At 40.3% G+C, this 11,567-nt stretch overlaps 1 protein-coding gene across 1 annotated transcript in view; it reads left to right on the top strand.

The window, feature by feature from the left end:
• Positions 1 to 570: 570 nt before the first annotated feature.
• LOC110112444 (sister chromatid cohesion protein SCC4) overlaps positions 571 to 11,567 on the top strand; it is a 50,805-nt gene continuing 39,808 nt past the window's right edge. Inside the window, exon 1 of the mRNA XM_020844669.2 lies at positions 571 to 1,303. Coding sequence (XP_020700328.1) covers positions 668 to 1,303 — 636 coding nt within the window. The 5' untranslated portion in view covers positions 571 to 667. The remainder of the gene's footprint in view (positions 1,304 to 11,567) is intronic.

The raw sequence follows: 11,567 nt of genomic DNA, 5'->3' as shown, positions 1-11,567 counted from the left end.
TTCTTGTCTGTTGAAGACTTTTTTGTTTAGGTTATGAACTCGAGATGGTTTTTTGTTGATTGATTGTTTCTTCTTGTTTTGCTAGAAGTTGATATTGGATTAGTTGGTTGGTATTCAAAGGCTTGGTGTGTAGCTGTTTTGGCACTTTGATAATTGATTGCTTCTGCTTGGTTTGCCGAATGTTGATGTTGGCTCAGTTGGTTGGTATTCGAAGGATTGGTGTATAGCTATTTTAACTTATGGACTCGAAAGTTTTTGTTGCTGGCTATTAAAGTTAGCTTTGTTTGATGGATTTTCGCATCTTTTGTATTTTTGTTATGTTTAGTTTTTAGCTTTTCTTTGATAAAGTTATGTTATGCTGAAATTTCTTTCTTTTTGCGGGTTCATTATCTAACTTTGTTAGTTTTATTATTTGATTTTTCTGTTGTTCTAAAGAGTTTTATTTTCTTTTATGATGTTTTTATTAGTTTTTTCTTATTTGATTTTGTAATTTTTTTGTTTTTCTTATAAATTATTTGTAATTTTTTATTTTTAAAAATGAAATTAAGCATGGTCAACTCTTTTCCTCTTCTCCGCTCTCTGCCTCGTCTAGCTCTTATTCGCACTCCAAGCTCCTCCACGACCCAAACCGTAACATCCGCGGCTGTGGGGTTCCGTTTCCCCCGCAATGGAACTGGTGGCCGAAGGCCTCTGGGCCCTCGCCGACGACTCCGAGCGCCGTCGCGACTTCGCCGGCGCTGTAAAATGTCTCGAAGCTCTCTGTCAAAGTGGTGCCTCTCTCCTCCCTATGATCGAGATCCGCACTCGCCTCCGCCTCGCCTCTCTCCTTCTTTCCCACTCCCATAACCTCAACCACGCCAAATCCCACCTTGAGCGGGCCCTCCTCCTCCTAAAATCCACCCCTTCTGCTCTCCCTCTCAAGTTCCGCGCCCACTCCCTACTATCTCGCTGCTACGATCTCACCGGCAACGTCCCGCAGCAGAAACATATCATACTACGCGCGCTTACGCTACTTCGAACTGCTGAGCCTTCCGCACTACCTCCCTCCGCCGCTCTTCTCTGGTCGTGTAACTTTCATTCCCAGCTCGCGTCGGCTCTGGTCATCGAAACTGACTACCCCGCTGCTCTGAAGTCACTTGACGAGGGTTTCTCTGCCGCCTCTGAACTTCGACTTCCGGAACTACAGATGTTTTTTGCGGCATCTACGCTTCACGTCCATCTTTTCCACTGGGATGATCCTGCCACCTTGGAAGCTGCAGCCCGGCAGTCTTCTGAGATTTGGGATTCCTTTTCTCCCGATTTGGTATGCTTTTAGAGATTTTTCCCCTTATTTTATCTCTATTTGGCTGGAAAGGAATTGAAGAACAGTAAATCTTGGAAGTTATTGTGACATTTATTCAAATCTCATTGAATTTGTGATTGACACTCATTTAAAAAAAAAGAGAATGAAAATGAAAAGATTTAGGCTTCGTCTTAATGTTGTTTAAAGTAGTTTTTTAGTAAAAAATAAAAAAATTTTAACTAAAAATTGCTTTAAGCAACAGTAAGAAAGCTATCTCAAACGAAGCCTTAGTTATTGAATTGAAACTTATTTTGCCTCATTTATTTGGTCGAAGATATATGAAGTGAATAATATGTATTTTTTTCTCTATTTGTGATTGAAGAGAACTTATGTTTTTGCTTCTTGTTTAGAGAGGGAAAGCGAGCCGCATCAACGAATCTTAAATTTTTTCCACATTTTTAAGTAGCGTTGGATAGAAAATTATAATAGTAAAAAATGTTGTTAACATTACTTAGGTAAATACTTTTTCTATTAGTTATGCCAGAACCAAACAGAGAATACATGATTAGTTTTTGGATTTAGATTCTCTCTAGTCACCATAAAGTTCAATTGCTAGTCTTGGTCATCCATTCAACTTTTGATGGAGGTGATTTGTTGTTTTACAACCAAAAGATTGTTTGCGATCACTCTTAGTTTCAAAAAACAATTTTGGCCATCTAAACTAAATTTGATGGTCAGGATTGATAACTATCATGTGAAACTAATGATGTTTGAATTGCCTTTAGAACTAGTCGATTCAGTAAAAAAGATTTGTTTATTAAAGTTTCTAGAAAGATAATATAATTTCCCCCAACTTTAAGTCAGCTAAAGCTATCTAATTAACCGTATGTGGCCCTAGGGATGACTAGGCAATGTCATTTAGGCATCAAGGCTAATCAACTAACTTGCAAAGGCTACTCGTTTAAGGAATCTTGGACTTTAGCTAATCAACAAATGGTTAATTCTCTCTGAAGTGTGCTATTCATGTGTTCCTCAATGAGACATTTGAAGTTTTTAACCCAAGAAGGATTCAATTGTCACACCCCAATTTGGCTCACCATCTAACAATCAAATTGGAGTATAACAGAGAAGAAAAAAAAATCTATTTAGACTCTCCTAATACTTCAACATATCAAACTCCATAATAAAAGGAAGCATGTAATGTACCTCAAGTAACATCAAATATAAACAATGTAAATACAGAGCTCTACTAAAACGTTTAAACTTTATTTACATATCAAAATGTCTTTGTACAGCTTACACTTGAACCTCTATGCACACCCAAAAAAATATGTACATCAACAGAAAGATAGTCACTCCTCTAGTGCCCTATGGGCTCTTTTCCCTTTCTTGCAGTACAACCACTGCTAATGAGCTATGACCCAATGAAATACACAAGCAATTTATAAGAAATAATAACAGGATTGCTAACCATTAATTTAAAAAATAAATTACATACAGATCATAAGAGATGCATAATTACTTTCCATCTTGTTCATTGTTCAACATCTTTAAGCAAGCCATATGATGATTATAAGCTTCTGCACCCTTTAAGCTTTTCAATTCAAGGTTGGGTCTAGATTCCCAACTTTTAGAATTAAAGCCGCTCTCTCATTCAAGGTTGGGTCTTAATTCCCAACTTCTAGAACTGAGAGGATATGCTTATCTCGTCAGGTCTTTCACATTTACTGGTGCGGGCTTATTCCCCATATATGCCTTAAATCACTTTATACTCTCTTTCATTCATGTCCATTTTCATAATCATATCAACAATTCACATATATGAATAAGTGACATAAATTGAAATAATGCTATCATAAATATAACAGATATGTATTTGCCAATGTATAAAATTTTATTATTTTCTACGCATCGTTTGGTATCTCACCTTGTCTTCCAGGACAGTTGGGTAAACTGGTTCACCTAAAGTATTTCGATTTCTTTTCCTTTGATATACAACCTAAAATATAACTTTCTTCATTCCAATAAATGCATACAGATAAACAATTAAAATAAATTAAACAATATGAAATCTTACAAACTTTACCTCAATCAAATTCCTTCTCATTCAATCTAACTTCTTCTCTCCAAAAATTCATTCTTCACTTCTCGTTTCCTTCTTTGATGCCTACTTTCTTAATTCTATTTCTTGCTGATTTCAATTAAAATAGTTAATTGAAATCAGTTATATTATTTAATTGTAATGACTTTAGCAGTAATAGTATTTAATTTAAGAAAGTAGATCTCATTTTAGCATCACAATTTCTATCTTTTGTTAACATTGAAATCTTTCACATATCAACAAATACTCTTATTGATTCCATCATTACAAATATCTACACACATTAGATCCAATAAATATTGAGTTTAGCAACTATTAAAGTCTACTGATTTTGAAATTCTAAGATTACTTGTGATTTACTTAACAACGACTTCAGCCCTGACCCTCCAGCTCCCCGTTTTTCCTCTGTCGACTGCTCTCGGCATAGCAGCCAGTTAGCTTCCAGGGAAATGCCGTGAAAGGGGATGCGTGGAAGGAGTGAGAATGAATTGCTCTAATTGTTTCCCACTAAGTTATAACAACAGTTCCACTAAGGGGCTGTTTGGTTGCCTGAATTAGGAGTGTAAGTAAAACAATTACATGTATTTACCAAATTTGGTTTTTTGGTTAATTTTGAGTGGAACAAAAGGAAATCATCGGATGCGTTAGGCGTGTATTAGGGGGGCTGATTTCCGGGAATTAGAAACCCGCTCGTATTGAGCGGGTTATAAAAACATCGAAAGAAAACCTTCATCGTGGTCGTGCTGTTCGGCTTCATTGCACGAGAGGCTTCTTCGGCTCCTTCGTTCTTGTTCGACTTCGCTCCGGCAAAAGTATCCTGCGGAAGCGGAGACGAATATCCCAACCTCCATCGCAGCGAAGGAGCCAACGGCGATGGCATCAAGGTAGTAAGGTACGACAACGCCGCCAATGCTAAGGGAGACGACATTGACGCCTTCAGAGACGGTCGCGTCAAAGGTGGCGAGGATGTCAGAATCAAAGCAACCAGCGGCCCAACATACCTTATAAATGGCGAGACGTGCTTTAGCCGTTGGAGAAGTACCTTGCGCCGATGAGCTTGCGATTACAGGCTGTGGTGCGGAAGCCGGTCCCGGCAACGCAGGTTCCGCGCCACTTGGCAGGGATGGATCCGAGGCCGCTGTCAGAATAGCTGCGGCGCTACGGCCAGATTCCGATGTCGATTACCGGAGAAGCTGACGAGGGTGACGATGCTGCTGCCATTAACGGGTCAACAGTACTCCGAGAAAGTCACCGATAACTGCATTGCTGCATGGAAAGCCGCCGACGTCTACACCGGAGAAGAAGCAGCCATTATTAAGTTACTGGAAATCTTCAAGCCGAAGAGCTTTCCTCCGGTCACTTCCACCGTCTTCTCTCATTCCCCTAGTGGCACTCTAACTGTATGTAAACGCTCGAATCAAATCGATATTTTGTTTTTTAGAGGTTTTTAATGAATTAATTTTTGTCTGGTTTTTGCTGTAAAGATTGGATTTTTAGAGCTGGGGGGAGTTCCAGCGGCTGAGAGCGGTGTGATAGAGAACAAAAAGCTGACGAATGCGGTATTGGAATCCATTATAGGGGAGAAAGGAGTTTCCTCTGCTGCGAAGCAGAGCTTGGCTAAAAGAATCTCAGAGTTTCTTAATAAGAAAGAAGAAAAAGAAGAAGAAGAAGAAGAAGAAGAAGAAAAAGAAGAGATTTTGGTTTTGGAGAAGGGCAAGTGGAGCAAGTTGAGGTTGCTTGATTGTTCTTTGTAATTTTACTTTGTCTGTCGTATTTCCTTCTGTGTTGAATAATGGTTGTTTTTCCTGAATCCTTCAGATTTGTTTGGATTGCAGGAAGGTTTTAACTTTTAAGCAAATGGTGTTCATAAGCCAGTAGATCTGCAGATGCAATGGTGTTCACTGAAGGTAGTTCTCTTCCCTGTAAAAAATAATTAAAAAAAGTTAATTTTATTTTACTCTGGATATACCTAACCAAATAAGAGAAACAAATCTCATGCGTTTCTTTTGCAGACAACCAAACAGAGCAAAGTATTTGAAATGCATTACATTTACTTTACATTGCATTTCCTTTACACTGCATTTCTTTTGCAGGCAACCAAACAACCCCTAAGTAATATAAAATTCATTCCTAATTCCACTAATTCACTCAGATTTGGTCACAACCGTTGATTTCCTGCATCAGGAAATCAGACCATTGCATGCATAGCTTAATATCATGGCTACAGTAAAAAGAATATGTAAAGTAATGATTGAATGCCTAGCTATATGTCGTAGCTACAACCCTAGCTACAGTGATAGGAATAGATAAATGACTAATTGCTAGTTATAAAATTAAAGTACCTTAAATTAATTAACTGTTAGTGACATAAGATCTAATTGGTTTAATAATTCGCCCATACTTTATCAAAATGTTCAAATAAATCGTATAATTTTTAATGAAACTAAATAAAAGTTTAGGATTTTTTTTTTGCTTACATTATTTTGAACATTTCGGGTATTATATCAATGAAGGATAGCATAGAGTTGTGTTACACCGGTTCAGTCTGAACCGGCCCAGCCAGCCCGCTAGCCGGCTCAGTGGGTATACAAGAGGCGGACACACAGCCCAATGTGATGGGTCCCACCCATCATTAGGAATTCAAAATGAATAGAGGGGGGCGGCTAGAGCTTTGGGAGGGAAATTCGATTAGGAAAGCTTTTGTATTAAAGTGCATGAGGAGATTAAAAGAGGGGAGGTTTTTTTTTAATTGGGAATTAGGGTTTCTTGACGTTTGGGCTCTAGACTCTCTTGCCTAGATATTTGGGAGAGACGATCCTCCTCTCGAATTGAGGATCTCTTATATCATGCTTGGTGTTTGTTTTCCATAAGACATTACTATCGTTTGATTGTTCTTCCACGACGTTTTCTATGTTTTATCACTGTTTTTACCAATTTTGGTTAGGTTTGCTTGCAAACTCAAGTAGATCCGATAGGATTACTTGCGAACTCAAGTATTTTCTATCAAATTGGTATCAGAGCAAGTCGTGGGACCGGCGGAGGATTGTTTTCGGCAAATTTCAGCGGTGATCCCTTGCCCGGAAAAAGGGAAAATTGCTGTTTTTTGGAGTTACAAATCCAGATTTTGTGATTTTTCAAACTCCGTATTGTGATGGCGGCCAAAAAAGTAGATGCTCTGGATGAAAGGCTTGAAGAAGAGATGAATCAAATCAAAACGACGGTGGATGAAAGGATTTCCTCCACTTTTGATTTTACCTAAGATACTTCTAATAGTAAATGTTATCACAACATTATTGGATTAAATTAAAGAAATGTTTTTTTACTCACCTTCAGTAATGTACCAAATTGTTCCTTCTTTGTTTCTCTTTCTATAAATATAGGTCCTTCAACGATTTGCGCTTGAGGAGGATTCAGTGATATTTCTAGATTGATAGGAGCCTCGAACAACAATATGTTTACTCGCTTCACCAAGCTCCAATTTTTCTTTCTTAAGAGTTAGTTTTGGATTTAGAAAATACTTTGGTTCTTGGATTTGCCTTTGTATCTTTTATTTTTTGTGCTTTTTCAATATAAAGGAAAGAAGATCCTTATTGAAAGAAGATCCTTATAGAGAGCATTCTTGACTTTGATGTTAAAATACAAATTGTTGAATCCAAATTTGTTCAGTGGATGATACCTAACTTTAATAGTAGATTTTCCTATTGGTCTTGAGGATTCGTGTTAAGAATTCAGGGTGGACAAGAACATAGGAGTGTGGACTATCAAAATCTTCACTATCTCAATCAAGAGTACAAGAGTAAAATTAGAGCCCCAAAAAAATCAAAATATTTAAAAGTGTTCCCTAAATTGTTCCTTATCATTCCTTATTTATAAGGTTTTGAGTGCTATAGGAAATGCCCCACAGAAAAAAGTAGAAATATGAGCTACACGAAAATATGCATATAATACTACATGCTAGTCTAGGATATGTGGCGCCTCTTTATTGGTTGTAAGAGGATGAAGTCAATTAACTGACAAGCTATTTGTCATCAGGCGAGCTCAGTAGTGGGCGAGTAGCTATTGAGCAAGTCTTGAGATTATGTGGAAGTCAATGAGTCATCTCTTGAGGCTGGTGAGTGACATAGGAGGTTTGGTTTCACACTGTTGAGAAATACAAGTTAAGATGTTCGTAGGGATGATGAGTTCTTATGTCTGATAGGAGTTATAGCCGAATGAGTGAGGGGTCGCTGATGTAGGCACTTTCTCGTAAATGAGTTCAGTGGGCTCTATTGGCTCAAAAGGTGAGAGCGTGATTAAGATGAGTGATGATATGCTCATTTGGCATGGAGTCTTCTACTCACCCAGTGTAGAGCGAGTTCTTGAGTGGGCATGGGCAAGTGACGCCTTCTCTTTAGGAGATGTTCTCTAGTAGCTGTGGGGAAGTCCTTTAAGACATTTGCTTCTAAGAAGGAATATCTTTGTGACAACCCGGTCGTTACTTGTGAAGATATATGAGAAGGTAATTGACGGTGTATATTTAGTTCCCCAATTTATTCAATCTTTTAACATGTGAGCTGTGAGAAAGGTGAGTGAATGATATTAACACTGACTACCTAACGAAAATAGAAAAATAAATGTAAATTTGATGCCTTGCTTTTACATTAGTCTCAAAAACCATGTTGACTTTATGATGCTGACGTCCCCATAATGTCATTTATGTACTTTGTTCTTCTATAAATTGCACCTTTGTCATCTTGGGAGGTTGATTTCTTTGTTAGTTGTTGTAAGAGGATCGACGAGTGTTTCGTGAAATGGATCTCCTTTCAAAGATTCGTAGTCGGGATATAGGAAGGCAACCTTCTGCATAGGGAAAGCTATTTCATCCCAATAGAAGGTTTTTGAGGTGGTTGGAGCCTCATTTGGAAAGTAAATGAATGTAGGAGCCTAAGAAAGGATTGGGTCCATGGAGTTCGCCGCTTCCCCTCCAGTAAAAAAAGTGAGAATTGAGACTGGGGATGTGACTATCGCTGTCGATGAGCTGGTAGTCGCCCCCAACGATTATTTGCTCATTGTTAATCCCCTAGCTGGTCATACAGGGGTGACCATTATCACGGATGGGTATAATGATCCTATGATCCTCGGCAAGTTGAGGTGAGTTCCTTGCCATGAGCCCATGGTGACAGAAGTTGAGGAGCTCACCTTACCATCAATGAGTTTGTGGGGGAATTCTTCCTGTGACAGGTAAACATGATAAATAAAAATATAATTATTCAAGTCTAGGGAAGAAGGTACTCGTTGTGGGGGAGTTGGTAGTCTGTGTGTCCTTGAGCAAGCTATTGCTGAGTGAACAAGAGATGAAGGCTTTGGAATAGTGTGCGACCGTCGACCTGCAAGTATCGTAGGTGAAATGCCCTAAGAGATCAGCTACTGTCTATTCCTTTGTGAGTGCTATACCTAAACTTTAATGAACTTTTGATGATGTTGATAGGGTGGTTCACTGCTTGGCTGCTGCCAAGCTGGCTGTCGAAGCATCCCGTGGTGTTGAGCTTCCAACATCACCTTTGACAAAATTTGTCATTGCCAATGTTATTGAGGAGGTCAGCGTTGGTTAGAATGCCATTGGGGAGGTTGTTCTAGAGAAAGACAACACTTAGGGGGCTGTCATAAATCAAGGTATCACTAAGGAGATAACAATGCCAATCTCGTGTTTGTTGGAGGCGCTCGCTGATGTGTCGAAGAGGGGTGAGATTGTAGATATGCCAGCTGTTTCGCTCTCCAATCTTTTGACTTACCTTCCCCAGGCGGATCAATCTGGAGGAGGTTGCTGCAAGGCTGATGATGTTGGAGAAGATGAAGAATCTCCAAGGCATCAGTGAGTCCACTACTCTAAGGGTTGAGGTTGCTCGTGTGAAGATTGTCAACCTACGAAGAAAAGTGGGCTAGTTAAAGGATACAATCGCCTTCACTTGAGTTTAGGTGGTGGCAGTAAGGGATGGCGTGGGGTCCATGAGAGTCAAATGGAGCTCTATCATTCGACAGGTGAAGTGACTGGACTACTTGGAGCGAGTTGGTGGGTTGACACCAATTGAGGCAAACATTCTTGTATTTGGGGTGCTTTGTGGGTTTCTCTATCCTTAGCCTAAGAGAACTTTTTTGTTTTCCCAAGAACTTTAAAGAATGACAAGCATTTTTTTGCCAAGTCTAAGGATGAAACGATTAAGCCCAACATAGCTGTCTTAGGCAACTTCATTTCAAGGATGGCTCTTACTTTATCAGGGTTGATTTTGATGCCTTGGGTGTGAGAAGGGAGCCTATAAATTTTTCTGCACCTACACCAAAAGTACACTTTAGTGGGTTCAATCATATATCGTACTTTAGGGCGGCGAAGGTCTCTTTCAAGTCTTCAATACGCTGTCTAGGTGACTTGCTTTTCACCTGGAGGTTGTCTACATATAATACGATGTTTTTTATTTTATTTTATTTGGTCTTTAAAAACCTTATCCATCATCCTCTGGCAGATCGTCCCTTCTCTTTTAGTTTGAAGGGTATGGCCTTATGACAGAATAAACCTTCAGTTGTGATGATTGCTATCTTCTCACAATCGTCTGGTTTTGATGGTGGCCCAAGAAGGCATTTAGAAAACTCATTACTAACTAGCCTACCATCATGTCGACTAGAGTGTATACTCTAGGCAATGGGTAGCCATCTTTGTGCATGTCAAATTCAGGTTTGTGAAATCTACACGCATCCTCCACTTGTTGTCTTTTTCATCATTAAAAAATTAAATTTCTAGTCCAGGTATTGTACCTGTCTAATAAAGTTGACAACTGCAAGCTTCTGCACTTCTTCCTTGATGGGCTTGGCTAGTATATCTTTCTAATCTTCTTCTTAAGTGGGCGAGCATCTTTTTTTACATTGAGTCGATAGCAGAAGACATCTTCATTGATGCTTGACATCTCTTTTGCTATCCATGCGAATACATCGAGGTCACCCCATAACACTTAAATGAGCTCACCACTGTACTCGTTGCTGAAAGAGGTGTTGATTCTAAAGGTTTTTCTTTGCTCGCCTTCTATAGAGGGCACTTCATCGACTGCTTCAGTAGTCTCTAAGCCTAGGCCTCCCTCTTTGATCAGTTGAATGACTTCTTCCATGGTTGTGGCTGCCTTGTTGATCGCTCTCAAGTAACAAGTACATGATTGGGTGAGGTGTTCCCCCTCATCATTACGTCTTTCCATTATATTGGAAACTTGACTGCGATTTGGTATATAGATACCACATCCTTAAAGGTGTTCTATAAAGGCCTGTTGAATATGAAATTATAGTTAGGGATGTCAAAATGGATTTTTGGGTTGAGTTTGGGTCCAACCATAAATTGACTTGTCCTCAACTGATCTAACCCAAACCCAACCCACCCCAAATCTGAATCGACCCGACATGACACGCAGACTCGGGCGAGCGTAGAGTAGGTGAGACTGGTGAAGTCGAGCGCTTGTGTGAGCATGATGCCAACACAGCTTTAGGGCGCTACTGCCAGCAAGATGCGGTGCTATGCGGGCTGGATGAGCGGGTGCGGGTGGCACATGGTGCGGTGCCAGCAAGGCTCAGTGCGGGCGGGACGCATGGATTTACCAGTGTGACATGCAGGTCTGCCAGTGCGGATGCGGTGCAGGTAATTTTTGGGTTAACTGGTTGATTCAGACTTGACCTAATTTTCAAATGGGTCAGAAATTAGAATCCGAACTGCTTGTTAAACGAGTCGGCCCAAAGCTTGATTTTCAGGGTCGGGTTTCCATAAATTAACACCCCTAATTATAAGTCTCTTGGGCATCAAATATGATGAAGTTGGCTATTGCAGTATACTAGTGATTGCCCTCACCCTAGGTAACTAGTAAGTTGAGTACCTCCTCAGTGTTAGAGCTGTCAACATTTGATCCGACCCGAAAACCCGACCCGAACCTGACCCGGAAATTTCGGGTTTGGGTCAACCCGAACCCGAACCAGGTCGGGTTGACCCGGCGGGTTGCCGGGTTGACCCGCCAACCCGTTTTAACCTAACCATGCGCGACCTCTCCCACTGCCGCTACTGCCACGCGACCAGGCGCTCGACCAGCTCCACTGCCGCTGCTGCCGCGCGACCCCCCCTTCCCGCTGCCGCTGATGCCACGCGACCACTCGCGTGACCAGGCCCCGCTGCCGCTACTG

This window comes from Dendrobium catenatum, unplaced genomic scaffold, assembly GCF_001605985.2.
Source record: "Dendrobium catenatum unplaced genomic scaffold, ASM160598v2 original_scaffold_36778, whole genome shotgun sequence".
In the NCBI taxonomy this organism is placed as follows: domain Eukaryota; kingdom Viridiplantae; phylum Streptophyta; class Magnoliopsida; order Asparagales; family Orchidaceae; genus Dendrobium; species Dendrobium catenatum.
This window is presented reverse-complemented; position numbering and strand designations above follow the sequence as displayed.